This window comes from Rhinolophus sinicus, linkage group LG07 (genome assembly GCF_036562045.2).
Source record: "Rhinolophus sinicus isolate RSC01 linkage group LG07, ASM3656204v1, whole genome shotgun sequence".
Classification (NCBI taxonomy): domain Eukaryota; kingdom Metazoa; phylum Chordata; class Mammalia; order Chiroptera; family Rhinolophidae; genus Rhinolophus; species Rhinolophus sinicus.
The window spans coordinates 128,449,340-128,476,692 of NC_133757.1; the positions used below are offsets into that span (position 1 = coordinate 128,449,340).

The 27,353-nt window shown below is 48.7% G+C and overlaps 1 protein-coding gene across 18 annotated transcripts in view; it reads right to left on the bottom strand.

The window, feature by feature from the left end:
* Positions 1–27,353, bottom strand: part of CAMK2D (calcium/calmodulin dependent protein kinase II delta) — a 185,654-nt gene that overhangs the window by 37,779 nt on the left and 120,522 nt on the right. For all 18 annotated transcript variants that reach the window (XM_074338635.1, XM_074338646.1, XM_074338638.1 and 15 more), the window contains exons 5-8: positions 19,402–19,467; positions 16,504–16,576; positions 7,392–7,494; positions 2,237–2,320 (exon numbers count right to left, since the gene is read on the bottom strand). In XM_074338635.1, coding sequence (XP_074194736.1) covers positions 2,237–2,320; positions 7,392–7,494; positions 16,504–16,576; positions 19,402–19,467 — 326 coding nt within the window. The remainder of the gene's footprint in view (positions 1–2,236; positions 2,321–7,391; positions 7,495–16,503; positions 16,577–19,401; positions 19,468–27,353) is intronic.

The window sequence follows — 27,353 nt, forward strand, 5'->3', positions numbered from 1 at the left end:
CCTGCCCTATAAGCTGTCGCACACTTCATGGATGTGAGACCCACGATTACAGGACAGCCGGTATTTAAAAAGGTTAGCAAACTGTATTGGGAAATGCACTCAAACAGAAAATCCAGAAGCCAGGTGGGCTCAAATTTACCAAAGTAATATTAAAATCGAGCACAGTCTGTGTGATGAGCTATACCCTGATAACATGTCACAGTTATTAAAATGCAGCTGCCTGGACTCAGCTCAGAGCCCCCACAGCTAAGGGTCCATGTAGGCGTTTCTGGGTAAGGTCACCTCTGATTATGCCCCAGACCAGTAAAAAAATCCTAGTAAAAGCATCAGGGTTATTTCTTTTTGGGGGGAGGAGGGGGGTTCTTTTTAAAGGATCTGATATTCTTATCATGAATAAACTTATACACGGTGACAAAAAGTGTTTTCAGTGCCAGAACCAAACAAATGATTTCTTTAAAGGACCTGAATGAGTGACGTAGGATTCAGGAGCTGCGACTCGGTCCCCAGCATCATCTTGTGCAGAATAAAAGGCGCACAAGGAAGAACTAAACCGTGAGCACGGAAGCAGAGAGCGCTGGCCGGCGGCCTGATGCTGAGATACCTACTGAGGCGTGTTGTCTGGCGCCTCTAAGGCTGCGTGTCAGCGGCCTAGAAACTTCACTCAGTTTCTATTATAACAGCGACAGTAACAATAACCAACACTTGTATTAACCATTCCTCTCGGCCCTCGCAGGAGGCGCGTACCATCGTCGTCTGCATTTGTAAGAGGAGGCTGGGGTGCGGAGACCAGCACGTCCCGCAGGGCGAGTGGAGGCCGGCGGAGGGCTCTGCCCGTGGAGCAGACGGGACCAGGGGGAGGGAACACAGGAGGGACAGGAGGACAAAGCAGGGGTAGAGGAGGAGGCCCTGCAGGCCCCCAGGCAGGTCACCCTCAGGTGACAGCCACTGTCCAGGCACGCCCCGACCGTCCTTGGGGAGCCGCAGGCTCCGCTGCTCTAAAAGTCGCCAGCAGAAAGAGATGTGTGGCAGGGGCAGACTTACTGCAGGACAATATTGGAGTTACCCGCCGTTAACAGTTAGATTTGAACAGGGACATTTTGTGGCAATGCTGTAACCCAAAGGCATTTTAGAGTTCATGCTTAGAGGACATTGTCAGGGAGGCAGGTCGAAGGCAGCTTGGAGCACACCTAAGATCTCACCCTTTGACTAAGTGAAACGCCAACCTTTTAGGTAATAGCTGTCTGCATTTAAATTGCTTGACAAGCTATATCTCCACTGAAAGTTCCAGGAGGGTAACATTCCTGTTCTACAGCCAAAGAAACCACCTCAGAGAGGGAGGGGTGGGCCAGTGGGTGCCAGGTGAAGGCCTGAACCCGGAGGTCGCTGCGGATCGGTGCTCTTCTCAGACCTGCTTCCCAGGCAGGGGAGCGTGGGCAGGACCCTGGGAGCCCCAGCTGCACCCAGTTTAAGGCCCAACACCAGGCTGCTACGGGTAATGGGATAAAACTGACAAGTATAGTGTGGGATAATCTCTCTCTACAAAGTAGAGACTTTACTCACACTTTTAAATAAAATCAAACCTAAAGTTAGTTTCAGAATCAAAGTTTTTTTTTTTTACCAAGTCCTTCCAGGCGTGCTGACAGACAGCCAAGGCCACGGAGCCCGTGTGCAGCGTGGGGGCCGGGTAGTCTGGCCTGCATGACGGGTCTGCGCCCACAGCCCAGGAGGGAACATTCCAGAGCATCCTGCAGGGCCCTTTCTGAAGCACGCGTCAGCCACTAGGACCCTGTCCGTCACAGAAGCTGTGGGAGGCCAGGCACACAGCCCTGAGAGGACAGGGCACGGACCGGGGCAGAGCTGTGTAACGGCCGACGTCCAGGCTCCAGAGGAAGCGCAGGTTCATTCCTTTCCAAGGGGCACCATTTCCCGCGTGTGCCCGGCCGAGCACTCTGTGCAAACACACCTGTGTGCAGGCTGCTTGGACTAGGACAGGCCAGCATCACAGACAGGGGCCTGGGGACCAGCAGCATTCGCGTCTCCTGGGAACTCATGGGAGAGGCAGACCTGCTAGTTCAGACAGGAGTTGGTGCCCTTTCCTCCCTCCAGGTGGCCTGGTGTCACCTTGTTTGAGAAGTGACACCACTCTATGTCACATCAGCTTCAAACGGAAAGGACGCTGCTTTAAACTAACAACCCTGGCGCCCTAGGAAACCCGCAGGGAAACACGCTTCCTTACCACACGCCCACATGTCCACTGGCTTTCCATAAGGGTCTTTACGTAAGACTTCTGGAGAGAGGTACCCAGGTGTGCCGGCGAAACCTAGGGAAGACAGAGAGCGTGAGTCAGGCCTGGGGCCAGGACGCGCGGAGGGGCAGACGCAGGGAGAGCCCCCTGTCTGCGCCGCTCCCTCTGACGACGTCTGCCCACACAGGACAGGCTCCCGGAGGCGATGTAATGGAGGCTGCTTTACGGCAGCACAGACGTACACTGATCTGTCTGCTCGTTCCTTAGACATCAGTCCCTGGCCTTTCGGACACCAGCCCAGCCCCTGGTACTGCTGTCGGGCGCACGTCAGGCCTCCCGTCGCCGTCCTCCCCATCGCCTGTGTGTAGGGGACAGGGACACGCCACCCAATGCGCCACCAAGGTGTGTGGGCTGAAGGCACCTGAGACACAGCAGGTGCAGGAAGGTCCCTCAGGAGCCCTCTGTACCCCACAGCAGAGCACACAGGTCCTGTGAGACCAGGTCCCCCCTTACTCCCCCCCAGCAGGAGGGGAGCCTGTCCTTGTCACTAGGATGGGAGCGGATGCTGGTTGGAGGAGGCTGTACAGACACACCCGCTGCAATGACCCCGGGGCACTTCCCCTGACTCAGCGCTCAGCTCCCAAACCCCTCTCCATTCATCACTGGGTTAAAATGGGACATCAGGTCCTGGTCTAGTCTTCCTTTGGGTCCTCATTTCTTTTCTAGAAAGGCCTCTCTGTGCGCATAAAAATTAAAGTATTGACACCACATAAAATGAGTGTGCTTTCCTCCTGTTAATCGTCTTTTGTCGGCTCAATTCACAGGCCCCACCCCCAGACTCACTGCCTCAGGGGCAGGGAGGAGGAAGGCAGCCTTAGGACCTTGCAAAAGACGCAGTTGTCATGATCCCTGCATGACTTTATTATGAGAAGTACGCACTTATAAAATAAAGGACCCGAAACACAGGTCTTCAGAACAAACTTAAAGCACCTTTCCAGTAAATCATCTTGCAAGTGAGGTGGTCTATGATGGTTGCGGAATGAGGCTGAGCCCTGACCTGATGGAGCTCTTCAAGGTCTGGAGAACAGACTTCTCATCCCACCCTTGATGTCACCTTTTCTGTTCCCGAATTCCCCCAATTTTTCTCGAACAGAGGAAGGCCCTAAATAATCCCTCTCAGTGCCCTTCTTGGCTGACCAGTTCTCAGCGGTCCTTCACACTGGGAATTTCCACCCCTTTGTGTGCACAATCTGTGCTCTGCCGTCTAGAACTGGTACGTTAGTGTAGGTCTAAAACGGCTTAGTGGAATACCTTGGTGATGATATTTCACTCAGTGGAAGAGAGGAGAAGTAAGTCTGTGTCAGTAAGGATGACACCACCATTTTAATGTAAGTCATTAGGAACCTCTTCCGGAGATGACGCAAATGCTACGAGAACACAGCACGTTCCCTCTCATTAAGCTCCATTTCAGCAGCCGGGGCTGGGGCGGGGGCTACTCCTAAGAACACGAGCACACGTCTAAACGCAGGCTCGTTAAGAATCGGCGTGTGTGCCCGAGCTCTCCTGGAGTCAGGGATACCGAGGCCGATGAAACTCAAAAGAATCCAGCTTATCACGATACATGCTGCCCGTGAGGAATGAGAGAGCCGGCCTTCTTCAGAGGCAGCCAACGTCTGTCCCTCTAAAAGCCAACGGGCATCAGAGCCCAGAGAAAACAGAATCACTTACTGTAGCCAATGCAACATGTTGCCATTAAAAAAACTTTACTATTGTTTAAAAGGACCTCCTACCAAGCAACAAAACAAGTCTTCCGTGAAACAGCATTGTGGTGGTTATGCTTTCTCCCAGCAGCAATGAAAACTAGAAACGTGCTGCACACAGAATTGATTCCCAGCCCCAGGGACGATGGGCTGCGTGTGCACATGGCTCCTGGGTAAACGCCCCAGCCACCTTACCAAGTCTAGTGACACACGGTGTCGCCAGGCATTCCTGGCTCGTGTTCACGTAGATTGGGGCCAGGAAGAAAGAAGAAGGAACGTGGGAAAAACACGTATTTGGACTTGAAAGTGAGAATTAAAAAAAGAAAATCAAACCCAATAAGGAGCTTCTATAATGCCTAGCACAGTTTTATTGTTTGAGTTGTAATTGGCTTCTTATTTCATTAAAATAAAATTATTTAAAAGCCTGAAGCTCAGGCGTAATTATACATAATAAAGAAAGAGTTCCATTTTTCTTATTAAAATAAAAAGCCCGCCCCCGCTGACACTGATGTTACATTTTAAAATATAAAATTAATGAGTCAAAAAATGAGACTATGATGGCAGATAATAGTGAGTAAGTATCAAAACAAGTCATTCACACTAAAACACGCCTCTCCTCCTGAGCCAGATGGCAGAACCCAGAGAAATGCAGCGGCTCACACGCCAGCTTCCCCTCCCGCGAGCCGTCACTCGAACTTGAGCAGACCCGTGGGTTCTCTTAAACTTACAAATGATGTTTTTCTACACTTGAGAAGTGCTGACTTGTCTCAGAATTTAAAAGGCACCTGCCGAAAGGCATGACTCTCCTACGTCCCTGAGCGAGTGTGTAGCTGCTCACGGCACCTTGCCGCACAGGGACGGCCCGCCTGCCGATGTCACTGCTTCTTGGGACCAGCCTGCTCTAAGAGCTGAGTCAGCACCCCTGGAAAGGCATGAGTTGTATTTGTATGTTCTTGCTTTCACAAGCCTGCCATCCACTCTTCCACTCACTGCGTCACTCGGCGGCTGCCACTGTGACAAAGAACTGTGACACCTGCTTCACACCGAGATGGTTTTCAAAACCCCCTGAACAGTTCTCACGGTGCGCCCTGCGAACGAGGCACGTGGTTGCCTAACGGGCAGAAGCCAGGGACTCTATTCACAGAGCAGAATGTCCCGACAGCCTGCGGGCTTAGAGGACACAAGCACCGAGCTGACCCGGAAGGGGACAGGCGCTCAGAGCCCACACGCTCAGACGTGTCCAGCGTGTGGCTGGTGTCAAGTTCAGCCTCAGCTGTGGTCGTAAGGCCCCCCGTCCTGTCCTGACACCCAGTCTGGACCCAGATGTGGCAGTCCAGCCCTGAGCCTATGTCCCCCTTTTGGCATCCTGCCTCACACCCCAAGTCTCGTGAAGCGAGGTCCTGCTTTGTTCTACACAGAACCCAATCTCTGGGCCATGAGTTCGGGGAGCCTGCCTGCCTGCACACCGCCTGGGACTTGCTCCCTGCTCCCGTGTCCTCCTGAGTTCCAGACACCCTCACGCGGAACGTGAACACTGCTTCAGCCTAACCGGCTTCTGACCCGTAGGCTACCGGTCCTGAAGCATCCGCCACACTGCTGCCCAGATGGGCATTACATAACAGAAGCCAGTTTCGTCCCTCTCATGCAAAACCATCACATCCCTGGAACTTCCGAAGGCCCCAGGTGCCCTTCCCGCCGCGCCAGCACTAGCAGGTTTCTGCGTGAGCCAAACCTTCTCCTGGTGCCCTCATCTCCTTGCCTGGCAGGGAACAAACCCTCGTTTACCCAGGAGGGAGGTGGCAGTGTTACGCCATCACCAGCAGGCCCCAAAGGCAGCAGAACACCCACGCACGCCGGCCGGTAGTCGCCGAGGCCACGGTGCCAGTACCCGCCATCTGAGCAGGACCTGCCGTCTGAGCCACACGTCTGTCCCACCCTGGGGACAACCCTGCTGCTTCCTGTCCTCATGTATTCTTTATCTGTGTCAACCACACTCTTGCCCAGGACACAAGAGGTCTTTGCAGCTCAGATTCACAGAGGTCTAGTTCCACCTCCTTTGCTTTGCACTTAACAGGATCAAACTTATTCAGATGTCAACACATGGCAAACCAGATGCCAAGTCTGGAGGTGTTACATTCATCTGCTGGGTAAGGCGAGACCTAGGGGAAAAGGTGCTATTAACCTTGGGGAGGGTCATAGTCAGGTCCCAGGACGGGTGGCATCAAATAGGGTTGTGACCTAGGCTGCTGGCATGGGAGATGGGAGCTGCCAGCCATCACCCCATTACCCGCTGGGCAGATTCCGGCGAGGTGCATGCTGGGAGCTCTGGGCAGGTGTTAGGTGCGTAGTTAGGGACACGGAGGCGTCTGCATGTAAACCAAAGGCAGGCACCTTTTGCGTTCTCTGCTTCTCGTTGGTCAGGGGAAAGCAGTGAGAAGTGAAGCCTTTTAAAAGTTTTATCAAACCTCAATACACAGAAAGTCAGAAAAGAAGTAAGACTGAGGCTGCAGAGAGGTTATATTATAAAACATTACAAGAGAAGTGGGTTAACACTGGGAAATGGCAGAAACAGAGGCAGAAGGAAGTCAATGGGTGAAATAATTTATCAGGCTAAACATGGAAACAGTCCACAAGCCTGGATAGAAATACTATAATTTAAATTTGTTTAGAGTTAACTTCTTCCTTAGTTGTAAGGAAACACATTTCATCATATAGAAATTAAAAAATTATCAAAAATTTTTTAAAATTTATTTTTTAAATTTATTGGGGTGACAATTGTTAGTAAAATTACATAGATTTCAGGTGTACAATTCTGTATTACATCAGCTATAAATCCCATTGTGTGTTCACCACCCAGAGTCAGTTCTCCTTCCATCACCATGTATTCGATCCCCCTTACCCTCATCTCCCACCCCCCACCCCCTTTAAAAAATCATCAAAATTTGAGAGAGGAAACGGGCACTTTGGAGAAAGGAGACAGTGAACACGGAACCCGTCACATGCATCTACGTACATTAATCACAAAGACATGTGACACATTCTGCAAGTGCTTCCCGAGCACCTGCTACGTACATGGTAGCTTTTAGCATCACAACTTCCTCACGAATAAAACACGAACTCTGAACACTGCAAATGTCTTAGTAGATCTGAGGACAGGATCCATTTTCTTACCCATCCTTTAAGAAAAAAGTCTGCATGTCCTTGCTCTCCTATAATATTCTCCCTTAAATTATTTCTCGATTCTAGGCCCTTTAATGTCAGTAAAATTCAGAGCTGATGAAAGCCCGACACCTTCAAGCTGGTCAAGCTGCCAGCATGAACCTTCCGTCCCCTCTGCCCGGCAGTGGGCGGGACGTGCGGGGCGTGGGAGGCCGGTCGGTACTCACCAAACCACGCCTGCTGGTCCCCTTGAACTTCAATGGCCAAGCCGAAGTCTGCCAGTTTCACGGCCGCTCCCTTGGACTTGCTAGCTAAAAGCAAATTCTCAGGCTTTATTTAGAAAGAAAAAGGAAGACTGAAGTGAGAACCAATTTTAAGTGGCTATTCAAAATTAACATTTTACAAGATTAGGAAAACAGCAAAAAGGCATGCATGGCCCTGTCAGTCCTAAACCCCAGGGAAAATATGGTTAGAAATGTGGAAAGTTACCATGTGTGCAGGTCCAGAAAGATGCAATAACGCATGGGGCGATGCTGGGCAGAGGGGGGCTGTGCTTGGGGGACAAATGCAAGGAGCCCCCTCCAACCTGCTCACATGCTTCCAGGAGCCGCTGCACTCCAGCCCTGGCCACAGACAGACTCAGAAGCCTCACAGAGCATACACACACTGCCAGCAGAAGGAAACTTGGCAAAGGATGACAGAGTTGGACCAATCTACCGACATTTGGCAAATGAAACTGCAAATGAAATCCTACTTGACTTCAAGAGTTTGGACCCAAATGTAGGCACTTGGATTTCTTGAAGTTTCCAAACAATTTCTGTGCAGATTTTGGAGTCTTATTTGAAATTATGCGTTAGAATTGCTGTCTTTAAGAATCTGTTTATTCTTAAAGGCAGAAAGAGGGTACTACTATTTGCCAAATGTTATCGTTAGCTTTTTAAAACATAATTCACGTCTTCAGAGTGTGATTCAAAGCATGACTTATATGTTTTGTTTTGACATCTTGCAATACTATGAGAAAGGTGCATTTGTATTTCCTTGGGACCTCGAGGACTAATAACTCAGTGTTGGACTCAGGCTGTTTCTATCCCACTGTTTCCCAACCAGACCTTTGAGACACTGGTACTCCGACAACAGGAACCAGGACGAAGCCTGGCATTTCCCAGGACTGCCTGTGTGGACACAAAGAACTAAAAGGAGAAGGTGGTCCGGAAAAGAAGGCTGCTTCATCCACGCGGTGAGGCCCGATTCACGCCCAGGCACATGGAGACACGCACGGCTGCACTGGGTGAGGATACAAGTGACAGGTGGTTCAGCATCTTTTTACCTTGGGACGAGTGAGACCCAGCAAATTTGGAGGCGTGTCTCAGGCTGGACAAAGTTGGGAAACAGTGGACTCTACAAGAGCCAAAACAATTGTCTGAAAATCGAAAAATTCAGTCAATCAAATCAGTTTTGTTTAGATGTTGACAAAAAACTAATTTCATTTTTTTATGAAATTGGCTACTATTTTTTCATACTGAATTTGTCGATCCTGTTGGTTGTTTTGACCTTGTCTAGACACAGCCTAAACCAACATTTAATTGATTAATTAAGCCAGCCATGCAAATTAGCAAAAGACTCATAACCAGAACTTGGAAGAAATGAGGCTGAGTCTGGAAGAAGTAAGTTTTAATTAGGTCCCCGGCTTCTTCAGGCTCCTGCTCACTGCCATCAGATTCCTCACTGTCCCTGCAGAGGGACAGCTGTGACTGCTAGCACACGTCTGTAAAGTAATGCTTAGGGCTGATGGGATTTCGAATTACCTCAGCACTAAACACACGGTCATTTCATTTGGATATTGGGATGAAGAGATCTCAAGAATATGAACTATTCTTGCTGAAATAACTTTTAGCAAAACCTAACATTCAAAATTACTTAGCACTCTGGTTATTTATTGATACTCTACAGTATCTAACTAACATGTTATGTGATTGATATTTGATGTCTTATTTTCACAACTAAAATTTATGGCTCACTCCATTCATGCATTCTCACTCATTCGAGAAGTCATTTCCAGCTATTAACTTATGGAACAAATAACTTGGAAAAAACCACGTCGAACTGTAAGTACTCATTTATTTCTTTGTGACCTTCACATTCGGAAGCACTGAGATGTCACAGGTCTCTGCTGACACACATCTGCCCTGATCCATCAACCAGACTCATTCAAGGAAGAGTTCCATCACTCGGGAAGTCACAGTCATTTCAGGGCTTTTAAATCAAGTGGTATTGAAGTTTGATGAACAAATGCCAGTGTCATCAGTGAAAAAAATGAAAAAAATTGTGCTACTATTCTCATCACTAAACCAAAGACCTCTGGGCAGTGCTGTGGGCTTTCTGCCTTAAAGCAGCAGGAACCCTCCCACCTGAGGCTCCGTCAGGCATGGCCTCTGAGTGACGCAGACATGGCCCTGGACGTGACCTGGAAGGCCTCCCTGCAGGGCCTCGGGAGTCACTCGGGAAGTGACAGACCCGTCTGCATCAGTGTTTAACCTCAAACCCACGACGGCTGTTCAGCTGCAGTTATGGACAGGAAAAGCCATGCAACTGCAAGGGTACAGCATAGATTTAAAAATTAACGCCCCGAAATGGCTTCATGTGTACGGATATCTTTTAGGCAAACCTAAAATACAGAATTACGGAATGAACCTGAAACCCCAGGATGATTACTGACAATATTGAAGGGTTATTTGCTTTATCAAGTATTTCATCACAAGACTGCCTCCAATGGAACGTTGAGAGTCTCACACAAACTTGGTTTATACACAACCTTTCAGAATATCTGTTTGCAGAAGCCCACCAGTTTGACCATTCGTCCAGCTGCCACCGTAAAATTCTACTGGACTACAAAGGGTCGCTGGCCAAGTAGGTGGGTTCAAACTCTGAATGCCACACACAGGGAGGCAGTGCGTGGCTCCAGTGCACAAGCCGAGACGGTAGACTCTCCGCTGACCGGCGACCCTTCCTTGACAAGCACCCCCACTGAGCTCTTGGTGGCTGCTGTTCCACTAGCTGGGTTTTCTAGAGCGAATCACAAAGGGGGGTGAGAACACAGGTCTTCCAGTGCAGCTGTAGCTGAACATGGGCATAGCACCACGAAGGAAACGGGCAGCGTGATGACCCAGACAGAGTGAACGAACACTGGGTGTGTGTCCTGGGCCTGATGTCGTCAGCTCTGTGGAACCTGCAGCCCACAGACTCTTGGAGCTAAGTAATCAGTCCCTCCATCTCCCCAGCCGACATCATAAGTATGAACTATGTCCCGAGAGTGTACATGGAACCGTAAGTTTCAACTGGCCTTTGTCACAGGGCTGTGTCCCCTGGAAGGGATGCTATACACACCCTGGTTAGCTGTCACCCTCCAGGCAGCGGCCCTTCCAGTGTGTAGAACACTGTTTATGACGATGTTCATAACGTGGGAATGTCTGCATTTCTAAACTAAATGCAATCTATTCCGTTAATCCGAATGTATTATCTCTAAATTCTTCCAATGCAATCACTTTTTAGGTTGGTTTTTAAATAGAGTCTCCAGATGTGATCACACACAGCTCCGTCCCCACCCCACTGCTTCCTAATGCTGCAGGAATGTCCATGACCTCTGGTCTCCATGTCAACAGCCATCTATAGCACATCAGCAGCAACGGCTGGCAAGTTGTCCTCTGTGCCCACATGGGCACACCAGCCACTTCCCTCACTGCGATGTGGCATTTTCCTGAAACTGGTTGAGTATCTCAAAGTACGGAGGCAAGGTGCTGGACTCACTTCTGGACTTGGGAGATAAAACAAGTCAAAGTTTTGAAGCGAGGGAGGGAGGTCCAGAAAGATGGAGTGAAGGCCTGAAACCTGACTTCCTGGTTCCTTCCTTCAAAGACGTGACGCTCAGCAAACTCCTTGACGGCCTAAAAGTGCTCATTTTCAGAAGGCAGTCCATTCCGTGGATGCTCTGGAGAAGAACTGGAAGTATTCACACTTTGTCCATATGCAGATAAACAAGGCGAGGACTTAGGAGAAAGGCGCAGTTTTGATCTTGCTTCTTGCCAATCCCATCCGCCCGTGGCAGGACTCCTAAGTCAGTGTGCTCTTCACTAAGAAACTAACCCAGCAAAGGTGTGAGTGCCCAGACGTCAGTCAGGCCACAGAGTTCACTGCACGTGCGTGCGCTCACCATCCAGCAGTGAAGCCCAAACTGTAGGGATGTTTGTGTGTAGTGAACACACCTGTTTCACTTTCTAATGCTTTTTTCTTTATGACTGTTATAAACACAGCAAGCTACTCATTTTATTATTCCCTATGATTTGATTCTTGCACACCCTTGGAGATGCATTTCCAAAGTGTGAGTGAAACTGTCTGTTTAGGTTTCTTCCCTCTAGTGGTGTCTCGGCATTTCAGCGTGAGGTGAACCACTCTGGGTGCCGGTGTTCTCAGTCACGTTGCTTTGCCAAAGGCGGTGTGAACACAGTTCCTAGAAATACACTAAATGAAGCTGTGCATGAATCCAAAAGCTTGAATATTGAGCTCACTCGTGCACACAGCACGTGTTCTTCTGTGAAGGCGGTAAAGGGGATTTCTGCTTTGATTCTCACGCTGAGTGGGTCCTGAATCTGTGTGCTCAGCACCAGCGGCTTCCAGCTGACGCACGAGCTGGGAGCCTTTGAGGAGGCACCGTTTCTGTCGCCACGCACACCCGAGTGAGCCCACGCATACCACTCTGTTCCACTCCTGAGTGTTGGTTTACTTTTACATTATAGGCTCACTATTGGGTAGAATGAAAAACCAGTGTAACCACAGTGGGAGTGCCGCTTACCTAGTATCTTTCTGACATGTACTAGGCACTCAGTAAAGAAATACTAGAATAACCAAATGAATTTTGGAATTTATCACAAACACAGTTTGTTTCTAAAACACCTAGACGTACATTATAGTCAAATGGTAAGTTCTTTCAAGTTTCATCTAAATGTGGTTCTGAGAAAAGTGGAACAATTGTGATTTGATAATTATTCAAAATGTAGAATTCACAATTTTATATGTCTAATACCCATGGTTAGCAAGAATTTACTGTGTGTCATATATTCCCCCAGAAAACACATTATTTTCTGGTCATACATTTAATTTTATTCCTATGAAATAGTCTTTAAAATCCCCCCAAATCTCCAGAATGATTACCTCCATTAAAATCTCTTTATCCATCCATCCATCCATCCATCATCCATTCATGTACCCACCCACCCATCCATGATCCCACTGCCAGCCTCCATCTAATGCGTTCCCGTCAGTAACAGTGCACTGCAGGAGGCTGGCTGAGGAAAGACGATGTTCTTGCCGAGGAAATGCACGGGGGCCTCTTGTGGCCAAAAGATCCAGTTGTGTGTGGACCCTCCTATTCTGACTGCTGTCCGTGAAGTACCGTAGTAACTGTTTCTGAACACTTTGCACTGAAAGAATCTCATCACTTTGGGTGAAATCCAGTGGTTGGAAAAAGCAGAGCTCTGGAATGCTCTCTTTTGAGTTACTTCTGTCAACTGTTCACAGAAGCTCTTCTCCCGGCTCTCGAACGAGAACACATCTGACTCCACATTCCTTTGTTTCTTGTGACATCAGGGTTGTCACTTGTCACTGCAGCCTCTGTTTGACCTGATATTTTTCGGGATGCAGTGCTTGTGCCTTCTCTCTGGGAGGGACAGCCACCATCCACTTTCCACATATGTTTAAGTAACGTGGACCCAGCAGCCTGGAGGCTCCAGGCACACAAGGCCTGTCCTTCACTTGGTCTATAACATGCCCACAGCTCAGACGGGGCCTTCACCGGTGTTCAGAAATGTCTGATGAATGTTTCTTCTTCTTTTTGTACCTGAATTTCCAATCATCGGTTCACAAACGTCCAATACCGAGTCCCATCCCAGTAACGCGCCCTCGGAAACAATGGATCCGTAAATACTCCAGAGTGACTGCTGTGATGTGGCTCGAGTGAAATGTGGCAGGCGCCTCTCGTTCTTCTCTGGGCCCTGATTCCGAAGGCTGTGGCCGTGCCAGCTTACTGACCCCAAGGCAGGACGCTTTCACGTCACACTCCCATCTATCAGCCCTGCTCCACGTCACGCCTCACACACACCCGTTTCTCTTAGTCCAACTGATCCAGTCTCCACGTAGCTCTGGAAGTCTCACAGGTGGGATTTTTAAAAGTCTTTTGATTCACTAACCTTAGAACCATTTCCCAAATAATTCTTAATGTTGCTGCAAAATTATTTCCCATCATCGTTTCACTTCTTCTTTGGTCTCTATGAAGGTTTTCAATTCGCTGAACTAAACCGAACTGAGAACTCGCGCTCCTGGGCCTGTGAGCCTGGGCACAGCTCACTGTACTGGCGGAGTGACACTGGCGACGGAATGTCATTCACTCACTGCCTCCCCACTGGGCACCATGGGGGCGGGCAGTCTAAGTGCCCCCACGTGAAGGTACTGCGAAGAGTCATGGAACTCAGCACAGGGCACATGGGAGCCGCCTCAGAAATGGCAGCGATCACCTCCTGTATTGTGACTGTCCTGCCTTGACACTGACCCCCCAGACTAGACTCGTATTGCTGGGCTAAGTGCCGTAATTACGTCACCACTGCCACACCCCAGGGCCGCATGGGTCTAGCCCAGTTGGCCCGACACTGGATGCACCTTCGACAGAGGCTGTGGATCACGCCCTGCCGACCCCACCTGGTACCCACCGACCAGCTCCCTTGCTGCTAATGCCCCCACCAGGACCATACTTCAGGGACACCCTCCAGCCGCTGGCTGTGCTCAGCCTGGTCTCTAGGTCCAATGAGTGTCCTCCTGGTGGCTCCCTGGCTAATGAGCCCCCACAGGTGGCAGCTGTTGAAAAAGTCCGACAGTGATCGTTAGGCTCTCACTGTGTCAAAGAGGAAATGCTACTCTTCTTTATTCAATATTAATTAACACATATAGCAATCTACTTTATTCAGCTTTGCCTTTTCTAGTATGAATGTGCTTTTGGTAGCACGCCACTCTCTCCTAAACTGAAGGGACATGCTGCAGGCATTCACTAGGTCTGAGGTCCTGTCCTATACTGCGTCCTGGATGGGGAAACTCTGTTAAATAGCCCGGTCCCAGGAACGTCTTACAGACAGCACACAGCGCTCGCCTGCTCACGGCACCTTTGACAAGGACGAAAAATGTAACTGCCTGCGATTTCTCTAACTGATACGCACAAATTGAACTGTGCATTACATATCTGTAGGGTGCATGAATTCACAGAGCAATCAGGATATGGAAACAGAAACACAAGGCCTAGGAACAGTAAGGGCCACAGTTTGTTTCAAGCCTGGTAATGAGAAATGTCAGCAGCACATCATTTGCATGTTAATATGTTGGTAAATGTGCCGATACAAGGAGGGCGTGCACCAACGGCCTCCACACGCGTCCTGCACTCAGAGTGTATGAAACAAGCTCTGAGAGGCAGACGCGGCTGGAGCATTTCCAGGCCAGCAAAGTGCAGGCAAGTACAGGAATCATAAAAGCTCCACCAGAAGTTCCTCTGTCTTCTCCTTACTGGGTGGGTAAGAATGGAGCAAAACTACATTTCCCTAGAAGGAAATCTGACAGGTGATGCCGCAGGCTGTCCTTTGGCATAAGCGTCCTAGAAACCCCCTGCCTGAGTTTTTAATCAGTGACTTCAGCTCATGTGTCAGAAAACATCTCTTTCTTCCCTGTCACATCCCAGGCCCGTGGCCATTTCTGATTAAAGGCCCAGTGAGTGAAGGGCTGGCTCACTGAGCTGGGACACGTACCAATGTCCGATATCACGACCCATGAAATGTGCTGTAAAAGTCTCGGAAGGGATCTGTACTTTCATCCTTGGCGTTGACAGTGAGCTTACAGCAACACAACACAGAATAGAATGTTTCAAGTGGCAACTCTGAGAACAGGTCCTCAGGTACCACAAAACGCGCGTGTGCGTGCACGTGTGTGCTCTGGGTTCTCAGAGGTGACAGAACCGGGTGGTCGGATCCCCAGCCCTCGGGCCAAACCTACCTCGTGACGTCACCCCACTCACTGTGCAGTTCTGACACCCCTTTACAGTGTCAGGCGTGTGCAGTCCGACCAGTGTTTGCTGGAATGAAGAGAGCGCCTCAGTCCTGCTGGGCCACACTAGGTGCTGTGACCCCTCTGGGGAGGAACGAGATGCAATAGCCTGTCTACTGTCAACGCAGGAGCTCACTCTCTGGAAGAGGTGTGCCCGCGAGTGTCGAGTGTGCCCGTGGAGAGCGGAGACGTGGCGAGGGCACGGGCGTGCGTCGCCTGACGGAACGGGCCCACGCGAGCTCCCTGCCACACTGTGCCTGCACAGAGCAACTGCAGCTGAGCGCCGGTGGGGCGCCGTCACTCACCTTCAGGTCCCGGTGGACCACGCCCATCTGATGGCAGTGCAGCGCGGCCTCCAGGGTCTGCTGAATGCAATGACTGCATGCAAACACCAGGGCAGTGTTAGTGCGAGCGCAGCGCGGAGACCGCCGGCCGTGCCACGCGCCACGGGCCGCGCCACGCGCCACGGGCCGCGCCACGCGCCACCTGCCAGGCACACACGCCGCTCCCGCGAGTGACGAGCACCTCGGGACAAGCGGGACCAGCCAGACGGGAGCCAGCGGCGCGTCCCTGTGCTCCAGAAAGTCCACGCAAAGCGCGGCTTTTAATCCAGGCGCTCAGCCAGTTCCCGGCTGTAAACACTTAGGGGAACAAACTGGAGCACAGACGCAATTCCATAGCCGCTGTGCACCCCCCGCCCCCCAAAAGCGCTTCCCGTTCGCTCCCGTTGTCCTAGTGTCACCCAATGCTCACGTTGGCCTCAGGTTCCATCAGGGCCCCTGGTGCTAACTCAGCGGGCAGTTGTCACCCGCCCGAGGGCTCGTCGGCCTCCACGGGAGCAGCGCACGGCCCGCCGTCCTGCCACGGCCAGGCGGTCTCAGAACAGCAGTGGCGTTTAGTCTACAGGCGACGTACATCACAGACGCCCCCCAGGCGCGGGCGGGAGGGCGCGGGGCAGCCGCCCGGCCCGCTCGGGGGCTCCGGCTGGACGCGGAGCAAGCGCGACCCGTTCCGCCCGCCCGCGTGGCTGTGATGTACACTCCGCCTGTAGATGAGCGACTGACAGAAGCATCATGCATTTTCACTCCATCGTCCAGTTATTTGAGGCAGAAGTTGGGAAGGCAAATCCCCACCCTCTGCCCTGTCCCCAGAAAAAAACAAAACAAAAAAAACTGCTTCCATTCAGATTTGTGGACTCCACATACTGACCTTCAGGTCCCTGTGAACTATGCCATTTAGGTGACAATGATTTACACTTTCTAGAATCTGCTGAATACAATGACTGCAAAGATACAAGGGCAGAATGGAAGGAGAACATTTTAAAGGCACATAATCACATTCAGTACAAATAAATGAAGGTTCAAATGAAACAAACAAAAAGTACACTTTCCACATTGTCTTAGCTTTATACTGGAACGAAATACTGCGGAATAAAGCTAATCTTGTTCTAACAAGAATGACATCCAACACAGAGTTTGTGACATGTTCAGATGAAACAATTTGAGCTGTGTTTTGTTCATTGCAAGTCTGCACATTAAATCACTGGTATCCAGAAGTTGAGGTTTCCATATTCAGGGAGGAAAAGTCATTCATAATTTCCACAGTGTTCTGGGAAAACTCTTTAGAGACAGAAAATTAGTGGGTATTTCTCAGACACACCTAAACTGTTTAAAATCTGAGGTCACAATTAAACACAGGTGGGTGACACGAGGACGAACACAGATGAAGTGGTGGGTGGAACAGGGTTAAAAAGGGTGGGACACATGGACCGTTTCGACTGGAAGACAGTGACAATACGTGCTAGGAAAACCAGGGAGGGTTTGCAGTCTCAAAGGGAGAATTTAAAGTCACCCAGGACTCTGGGGACTAGCGAAGGGCGGACGGGAAGCAAACATAACATTTAGGTCCGTGGGGCACCGCTCACCGTCGTCCCATTTCCACACACCTCAGCGAGGAAACGCTTGCTTGTTAGCTGTCAAAATGCACAGTTCATGCTTCTCTTATGAAGGCTTACTGATGTCATGACAGCTAATTAAATTAGAGGGGCAGCCCCTGATGGGCACCTGTGCGGTGTCATGAGCTGTCCTATGACAGAGTGACGTGGGACATATTACACCCATCAAGCGTGTACATCTATACACAACCACACCCATTTACGGAGGAAGCAAGAGATTCAAGGGGGACATTTGCAACCATTTAATGTACAAAGTAGCATTACTCCAAAGTAAATTCTGAAATTAAGAAAAGTGGTCACCATCTGATTTGTGTGGTTTTTCCAGCTCTAACTCAATGACGAGAACCAGTAGGAGCCTCACATTGTCTGGGTTCCATTCTATAGCTAATCTGTGTTGCTAATTATTTTCTAAAATCACGGACTCCTTTCCCTTCCACCAAAATGTTCACTTTGTACTACTTTTTAGGAATATTTCCCTTTCTTTTCTCAAATCACAGGGTATTGGGCCTAATGAAAAACGGAAAATAAAGAAATAAACAATTCCTGTTACGTGAACTGCGCCATTTTTACCAGTGAGAATGGACTGAATTCTAAACGTCTCGAGGACTCGTGAGAACAGACTTTTACAATTATTTGCAGAAATGCTCTTTATGCTTGTAGTTGGGGAGAATGTGTTTTCTTGACTTTGTCTCTAATATGTGGGACCTGAAAATATTCTGCAGTGAATTCCAAACGTCATACAAGGCTGCACATGAAAAGACGCAGCCCACAGGGTTTGCCCAGGTGCCCGCAGGCTCTTCCACAGAAACAATAGTCTCGGTTTGAATTTCAACCTATGTTTTTCAATTTAATAACTGCCTATTTATATAACTTTCAAAAGCACCATAAATGAAATTCTCCAACTTGCTCACCATCTTGGTTAAAATTCTCTCTCGGCAAGTGGGCAGAGAGTGACCTCTAAGGGTAAACTGAGCTGGTGACGATTCACTCATCTGAGTGTCAGTGACACGGAACTTCCTATGACTTTGGCAGCAAAACCTCCATTAAAAGGCAGAGTGTAGTCATGTACAGGTAAGAGTCACCGAATGCCAGGGACAATAGCATCACAGCAGGAAGATTAATCAGACACTCAGAAGGGAGCCTGCGTGTGCATGGGCCGCTCTGGGGAGACGGGCCACCCTTAGCCGGCCGTGTGCTGAGGGCACAGAGGGGTGGCCCTCAGGAGGGCAGCACTGAGGGCAGGAGAGGGGCCAGTGGGCAGCTGAACTTCCATGCGTTTGTTTATGTTGTGAAAAATGAGTGTCAAGTAGGGAGCACACAGAAAGGCTGCCGAGGGGAGTGAGCATATAGTCTGAGGGCCACCTAAGCCAGTGACCAATGCCCTTTCACTCCAAACACTTGGCCTTTGTGTGCCTGGGGAGTTTCCAAGTGGACACAGCGCTAGCCATTACTTCTGTAAAGATCTGCCAGTTAACAAGATCTGAAAATCCTCTGGGAGCCTCTGAAACACCTGAATAAACAGTGTTCAAGTGAGAGTTGCAGGGGCTTTGATGAGATTCCCAAAGCGCTGAACAGCTAACAGCGCTATCGGGTGCATGGGGCTCCTGCCACGCGTTTCTGTGAGTGTGTGGCGGGCCCATGCTATGGGGCTCCCCGCGACCAAGGACGTGCCCGTGGCCTGCTATGCCCAGACGGCAGCCACGAGCCGCCTGTGGCTGAAACTGGCGGTGTGACTGAGGAACCAAACTTTTAATTTTATTTAATTTTAACTAATCATAATTGAAATAAAATAGTCCAATATGACCAGTGGCTACCACGCTGGGCAGCCCAGGATCTACGGAAGAGGGGGTTGCAATCTTTGGTCTCTTAACTTCGCTCAAGACATCTGCTTCTTTAGCAGAAGTCGTTTCAGTTAGGCTCTAAAAAAACAAAAGAAAACATGCACTCTATAGATGCTGGACAAAAACGAAGTTCAGACCAGATTCCTTGATTTTTTTCCAAAGAGTCACCTTGGAAATCCTTAAGCGAGAGGGACATCAATTAAGAGGGACTCAACATGAGAGGAACGTGAGGCCCAGGAGGACCGGCACCACACGGGGCACAGCTGTCACGTGCAGGCCGAGCCTGCACTAAGCCCCGGGCCAGTCACTTACCTGGCGTCGGCTTCACTGTAATATTCTCTCGCCACTATGTCTTCAAATAGCTCCCCTCCAGTAACTCTGTGAAGACAGGCAAGGTATTCACGTTGAAAAAGAAGAAAATATTAGGCATCGATGGATGTGCACCTGTGTTCACATAGAGACTGTTTGTTTACAGATTATTTAAAAATTACCATCAGAATATAAGTGTTTTAAAACCCTGCAAGCCTTACAGTTTCATAATGGCCAGAGGACATTGTGCGAAGCATTCCCAGCTCTTCTGCATGCCTTTGTAGCGCTGGGTGCTTTGCACCATAAATACGCATATTCCGAGACTGATTTGCGGAAAATGGTTCCACACAGAAAAGGGTTTCTATGACACTCGTCCTTCCATTCCCCAAATATTAACCGAGGTCTGACGAGCTATGTGCTCAAGCAGAGGAGACGCTGCCAATTGGGGGAGCAGAGTGGGGCCCGCAGGCTGCATCTCTCCAGAGGGGGGTGCTTTGAATCTGTGAGGACACACCAGACGGGAAGCGCCCAGCGTGGCCAGTCTCTGCGGCTGTGACGCAGGAGGTGGACACGGAGGGACTGCAAGAGCACTCACGTAAAGGCAGCGCCACGTGTACCCCCTTTGGTCCTGGATTAAAGTCCCACAAACACTGGCGAGGGCTGGCGAGTGCTCGCTGGTCAGAGTGAAGCTCAGTAGGGTCCATCAACAGAGGTCTTTCTGGTTGTGGCTGGATGACCCTTAGCCTTGGGGGACAGTCCCGTGCATGGCATGACTCAGTACCAGGCCCCACACTAGGTACGAGCTGCACCGCCTTGTCAGGGGTGCAACCAGGGGGCGACTCCACCATTCCCAGGCACCCCAAGAGCCCCTGGGCACCCCTGATGAGAAGCACGAGCTGAGGGAACAGAGTCCACGGAGATGCAGTTGGGAGCTTTGTTCTCAGCACCTGGTTCTAACACACGCACTCAATCAGGTGACTGTCGGTGAAGGGCCTCTGGCAGAATCTATGACGGACCCTGTGTTTCAGGACCTGGCAGAGCGCCTGGGCACAGAAGGAGCTCAGCAAGTCTTTGCTGAGTGAATAACTGATTAAAACACTAAATGGGTGACTGAACCACAGGCACCAGTCTACAGTTTGAAGGTTTTACCTGAATTTAAGCTGGACTGAGGGTGAGGAGGCCAAACTACCCTTCACATTATTTACACCAATCTCTAACCAAATCCTGCTGTCATCTCAGAAATGGATCTCAAGGCAAGACTTCTCTCCATCTCCACCCCAATGTCACCAGCCCAGGTTGTCATGACTGTCACCTGTCCTCCTGTGAAAGCCTCTCACGCCCCCGCTTCCTCTCGCAGCTCTCTGCCATCGGTTCTCCAGGAAGCAGCTTTCAAGGTGCTGCAAATGTGTCTTGGGACAGCGTGTAGCTCGTAAATAGCTGACCTCTGCTTTGCAGGCAGAATCCGCATGTACCTTCAAGTGTCCGCCGAACTCTCAGCCTCGCCATCCGGCCTCCTCGGTGCCCACACCCTCCTGCTCCTGCCACCAGGGCCTAACAGCCATACTCCAGCCACATGCACCGGGCCCCTCCCGGCCTGGGCCCCTGCCTGGGCCTGCCCCTCCCCAGGACCTTCCCAGCCTGTGCATGCCCACTACTTGGTGAGTGGGTCCTTCTCACCTTTCCCAATGTGCCTGGAGTTTTATATCTTCAGGCCCTACTCGGCGTCCTACCCCCCAGAACCCCTGCTGTTCTCCATGACCGCTGTGATGAGGGGACTGGCTGTGCTGTCTGTTTAATGTTCGCTTGGCTACTAGAGTGGCCGTGCCAGGAGGGGGGAGTCCGTTCCTGCCTTTACCCTGGAACATAACCAGCGCCTGTAACAAGCTCACTGAACGCTTGTGAGGAGCGACCCCCGAGTTTCATGCCTCACAAAGGACCAGGTGTGTGGCGTGCTCACACTCAGGGCCATGATGCCGACATTCCTGACATCTTGTCCCTTGTCACTCCATTGCGATAAGAAGATAAAGCTCTCTCTGGCAGTTTTCCCCTAGAAATCCTACCTTTCCCTGTGGATCTTCCAGTACCTTAAGAGTTTGCCTATGAACGCGTCATGTCTGAGGATGGCACAGGATGCCTTTATTGGCTGGGCTCATGGTATGGCACACACTCGGTTTAGAGATCAAGAAGGGAGGAGAAGCATGGTGTTTTACGATTCCGGGAAGGGCACTACCTCGGTTTACACTTTATGTGGAAGAACTGAAGCCACGCCTCTTTTTCCTATGATCGAGCGCAGAGGCCACGGGCATCTCCACGTCTGGCTCCGACCGGATACCACGCCTCTCTCCCAGGGTCAGAGACCTTCCGGTCATGGTGACTGGCCGCTGGGAGCTGTGACCATGACCACAGCACAGCCGTGTCAGCTTGTCCTGTCCAAGCTGCGGTGCCCGGTGTGGGCGGCTGGCGCGAACTGGAGGTGCAGGGGTTCAAAACACAGTGTGGTCACCGCTGACCCCATGTCAGCATCACAGTTCGTAGCCCGGTGATCCATCACTTCTCGCCGAATGCCGTGTGTTTAACGGCACCTCTGAAACCGCGGATGCTCTGAGCTTGTCCAGAAAGGCCTTTCTGACTGCACTCCAAATCGGGTGATGGAAACCAACTAAGGCTGAGAGAGCTTTAGGACAGGGTCCGAAGGCCGTCGTACTGGTCCTGCTGGACACAGATTTCCTGAGTCGTACCAGGAATGACAACTGAGGTGACAAAACCGAGACAGGCTACTGGAATTGATCTGGCCCAAACCTGATTCAGCCAGGAGGGCAGGGCACACGCTGGGGGGCGCAGTGTGGGACGTCGGGACAGCGGTTCACGGGCAGTGCCCACCCTGTGGGCATAGGCGGGGGAGGGGGGGCAGATGGGGGCAGGGCGCGAACTCATCCAAAGCAGCACTCGCTTGGCACCTGCCTCTCTGCCGGGGTCGTCCCTGAATTGTCACCTTAGTACTGTTCTGGATTCCACTTTCTCTCATCTTACTCTATGTAAATTTTTTTTTCCAATTTATTGGGGTGACAATTGTTAGTAAAATTACATGGATTTCAGGTGTACGATTCTGTATTATATCCTCTATAAATCCCATTGTGTGTTCGCCACCCAGAGTGAGTTCTCCTTCCATCACCATATATTTGATCCCCTGTTACCCTCATCTCCCACCCCCCACCCCCCTTACCCTCTGGTAACCACTAAACTATTGTCTGTGTCTATGAGTTTCTGTTTCTCATTTGTTTGTCTTGTTCTTTTGTTGTTTTTGGTTTATATACCACATATCAGTGAAATCACATGGTTCTCTGCTTTTTCTGTCTGACTTATTTCGCTCAGCATTACATTCTCAAGATCCATCCATGTTGTCACGAATGTTCCTATATCATCTTTTCTTACTGCCGAATAGTATTCCATTGTGTGTATGTACCACAACTTCTTTATCCATTCATCTATCGAAGGACATTTTGGTTGTTTCCATGTCTTGGTCACTGTAAACAAAGTTGCAATGAACACTGGAGCACACATGTCTTTATGGATAAATGTTTTCAGATGTTTTGGGTAGATACCCAGGAGAGGCATTGCTGGGTCATATGGTAATTCCATTCGTAATTTTTTGAGGAACCTCCACACTGCCTTCCATAACGGCTGCACCAGTCTGCATTCCCACCAACAGTGTATGAGGGTTACTTTTTCTCCACAGCCTCTCCAGCACTTGTTACTATTTGTCTTGTTGATGATAGCCATTCTGACTGGGGTGAGCTGATATCTCATTGTGGTTTTGATTTGCATTTCTCTGATGATTAGTGATGTTGAGCATTTTTTCATATGTCTATTTGCCATTTGTATGTCCTCTTTGGAGAAATGTCTCTTCAAGTCCTCTGCCCATTTTTCAATTGGGTTGTTTGTTTTTTTGTTGTTGAGTTGCACGAGTTCCTTGTATATTCTGGATACTAGCCCCTTATCAGAGGCACTGTTTGCAAAAATCTTCTCCCATTCAGTTGGTTGCCTCTTTGTCGATGGTTTCTTTTGCTGTGCAAAAGCTTTTAAGTTTCATATAGTCCCATTCATTTTCCCTAATGGGTAGCAATGCTGAGCATCTTTTCATGTGTGTTTTGGCCTCTGTTCAAAGGTTTTGCCCGTTTTTGAATGGGGCTGTTCTTTGTTGTCGAGTGGAGGAATTCCTCGTATGTACTTCATATGTATGTCCCTTCTCAGAACACGCTTTGCAAATACTTCCCCTCATCTGAGTCATCTTTCTACTTTCTTGATAGTGTCCTTTGATGTACAAAAGTTTTAATTTTGACAAAGTCCAATTTACCTGTTTTCTACTTTTGTTGCTCATGCTTTTGGTGTCATATCCAGAAAATCACTGTCAAACCCAATGTAATGAAGATTTTCTCCTGTTCTCTTCTAAGAGTTTTATAGTTTTAGCTCTTACATTTAGGTCTTTGATCCATTTTGAGTGAACTTTTGCATGTGGTGTGAGGTACGGGTCCAACTCCATTCTTTTGCATGGGGATATCCTGTTATCGTCTGATGATTTTGGTACAATATAGGAAAATGGCAGAAAGGCCATCAACAATATATGTGTCTATAGAGATTAGTGAAAAATGCATTCAATGTTTCCTTTGTATATACACCGTAAAATAATACATCTACTACCAGAATTTTAAGCAATTCACTTCTAAATATTTCACACAATAATTTGGGAGAATTGGTTAATATTTAATTCAAACCATCATGGTACAAGACCCTCTCAAAGGGCGCAATTCATGCAATTCTACCCTCTCTAGGATAGCATCTTTAAGGAAAATATTAAAGTGGCTTTTATGTTGTGAAATTTGGAAAAATCATTTGTAGCAACAATAAAATATATATATGTAACTAAATTATCCTAAGTTGTAAATATTTTAAATAGCACCAGTGAAGCAAGTTTATTCTTAGTTTTTCTTTATAGTGATTATAATCTAGATAATTAGTTAAGAATGCAGTTTTAAATAGATCAGAAAATTCCCTACTCACACACATGTCTCTATTTCTTTTCCATAAACTTACTATTTGAAGCCTAACAATTCTCCACAACTTCGAAGAACTGACATAACTTGCTGACATAAAAGGTGGGCATCACACCTTGTCCCTGGAGGAATCACCCCTACTGCAAGTTTAAGGGGAACTCCTAAGCGATCCACAAGTTTCCGTCCACTGTTCTCTCTGTGGGATGTTAAAATGTTATAGCAAGAAGGCTAAGGTGCTTCATTCTGTCATCAAATTTATTCCAGGATAACGTTATTACTCTTTTATGAAAAGATTTTAAGCAATCATTCCACTATGAAAAACGAAAGAATCAAAAGCAATTTTGAGACGTGTTATGAGAAGCAATCCCTCTCTATCAATTAGGAGAAGTCCCTTTAGAGCGGCACAGATTAAGTGTAGGAAATGAATAGAAAATATGAAGATGGATAAAGTCCGGAAATGATGCATATAGCAATAAGACTGAGACATCCAAGGAGCATTCAGAAAAACGTCTGTCACCCATGGGGTCCTCATCAGACTCGGGTGGGATTTTTGTGCCACCATTCACTGTTCTGGGAGTTATTTATCCTCTTTACCATCATTTGCAGAGATGTTTTGAGTTTACAGACAATAAAGCTTATAATCTACTCAGCAAAATACTCAGCATACATTAAGCACTCAACGATGTTATCTATTTTCATTATTATTACAATGATAGAAAAGAGCGGCTTTTGCTGTGTCAGCCATTATTATGTCTTACTTCTATTCTTGGAAGGCAATGCGGCCCGAATGGAGATTTGCAATAAAAAGTCTATGTATAAACCGAAGAGAATACATTTGTGTGAAGGGAACATTTCAGAAGAATATTATACCTTGCTTGTCCTAAATAAAAATACAGAGAGCCATACATTTTTAGAGCTTTTACCTGAGATGTCCCTCATTCCTATGCCTTATTTAGTCCGAGACACGACGGCACAGAGAGGATGGTACACCTACGTCACAGAAATAGGCTGTACATTTATAATAAGCAAATTTAAAACCTCAAGTTTCCAAACTTTCACAATCTTTTTTGGGGTCAGATTACTGCAATAACGAAGTACAAAATGCACATGCTTGCACCCCGAGACCGCCAACAAGAAAAATCATAAGTGGCATTCACGTGCGTAATTCCCAGCACAGACTTCCCAGAGTGAGAACCCATCTGGGCTACATCCCACCCTAAAGTGGTTTTTGTAGTCAGTGCTACCGTGTTTCCCCAACAATAAAACCTCGCCAGACAGTCAGCTCTAATGCATCTTTTGGGGCAAAAATTAACATAAGACCCGTTATGTTATATGTTATGTTATGTTATGTTATGTTGTGTTGTGTTGTGTTGTGTTGTGTTGTGTTGTGTTGTGATGTGATGTGATGTGATGTGATGTGATGTTATGTTATGTTCCCAGTCTTCTAGTAAAATAAGACTGGGTCTTATATTAATTTTTGCTCCAAAAGACACATTAGAGCTGATTGTCCGGCTAGGTCTTATTTTCGGGGAAACACAGTATGTAATTGGGTCCAGGTGCCTCTTTCTCATCCTGTCTTGTTCTTCTTTGTTCAGCGAGTGAGAAGAAGGATCTGGAACGGTTAAAAGGGCCAGTGTGCCTGAGGCTGGGCCTTTAGAAGGACTAACCCAGCCCTGCTTCCTGCCTCAGCCGACCTTCTGCCTCCTTGATGGGAGACAGGTACTTCCACTCCCACAGCTGAAACACTAGGCTGGGGACATCCGCGGCCAATACCGCCTGTGACGGTACACTCGAGAGTGTTCGTCACAACACTGCCATTCAGAGAGACAGGTGAGACTGACTGAGCACGTGCACTTTCTCAACAGTTTTCTTTAATCCCCTCAACATCTTATCAGGAAAACATGAAGTCCATTGTACAGACGAAAGTCACGAGGCCTGAAGCAGAAAGCTGCAGAGAACTGTGGTGAGGAGGTGGTGGCTGGGGACACGGCCTGGCCCCGCCCTCGCACCCTGCTGTCCCCACGTGCTCTCGGCACCCCACAGACGAGCGGTAAGGACAGCACGCGCATGCTCAGTGTTCACTCTACTTCCAGGCATGCATTTCTACCCGACTATGGCATCACTAATATCTATTTCACATCAACTATATGGAATTATATTTGACACTAGAAAAATACAGAAAATAAAAACGAACAGCTGCAAGCTCTGATGTGGACCCAGAGGCAGAGACATGGGCATAGACAGACATTTTTCTCGAGCCAATGCCAAAAATAAAACTTTCATGCCTGAAAAGGAGAAATCAAAAAGTGATTTTCAATCAAAATTCTACCATAAATAAGATTCTGATATGGTCTAACTCCTGTTTGGGGAAGTACCTTATTTTGGAAGAGGACATGGGAAGAAGGCTTCCCAGACCAGACCGAGCAACTGGTGGCCGGACTTCAAGGGCCCTGCCCACAGGACACGGTCAGCTCTGCATCCCTCTTCCTCCTGGGGAGGCCACTGGGCTTCCAAGGGGCCCTGTGCCCAGGGACACTGCCTAGGCCTGTCCCTGGGCATATGACCCCTTTGTTACCTGTAGCCTAGCCTGTCTTATTCCCCTTAGCTTTTCAAAGAAAGTCTTATTTATAGAAATTTCTAGGTCAGGTTGCTTCAAAGCTGCCTTGGAGAAAATGCCAGTCAGACAGCTGGAATGATTTCAGATTAAAATCCCTACAGAAATAAAAAAGTAAAAGCGTACATTTGCACTTTAGTATAAATGAACACACACAACTAACTGTTCAGAGATCCAGCCTCTAAACAGCAACATAAACAGTGCCAGCTTTAAAAAGGCTTGTAATAATAAAAAAAAGTAAGTTCACTAGACATCTGTGGTTTACATGACAATACTTTCATTACATTTAT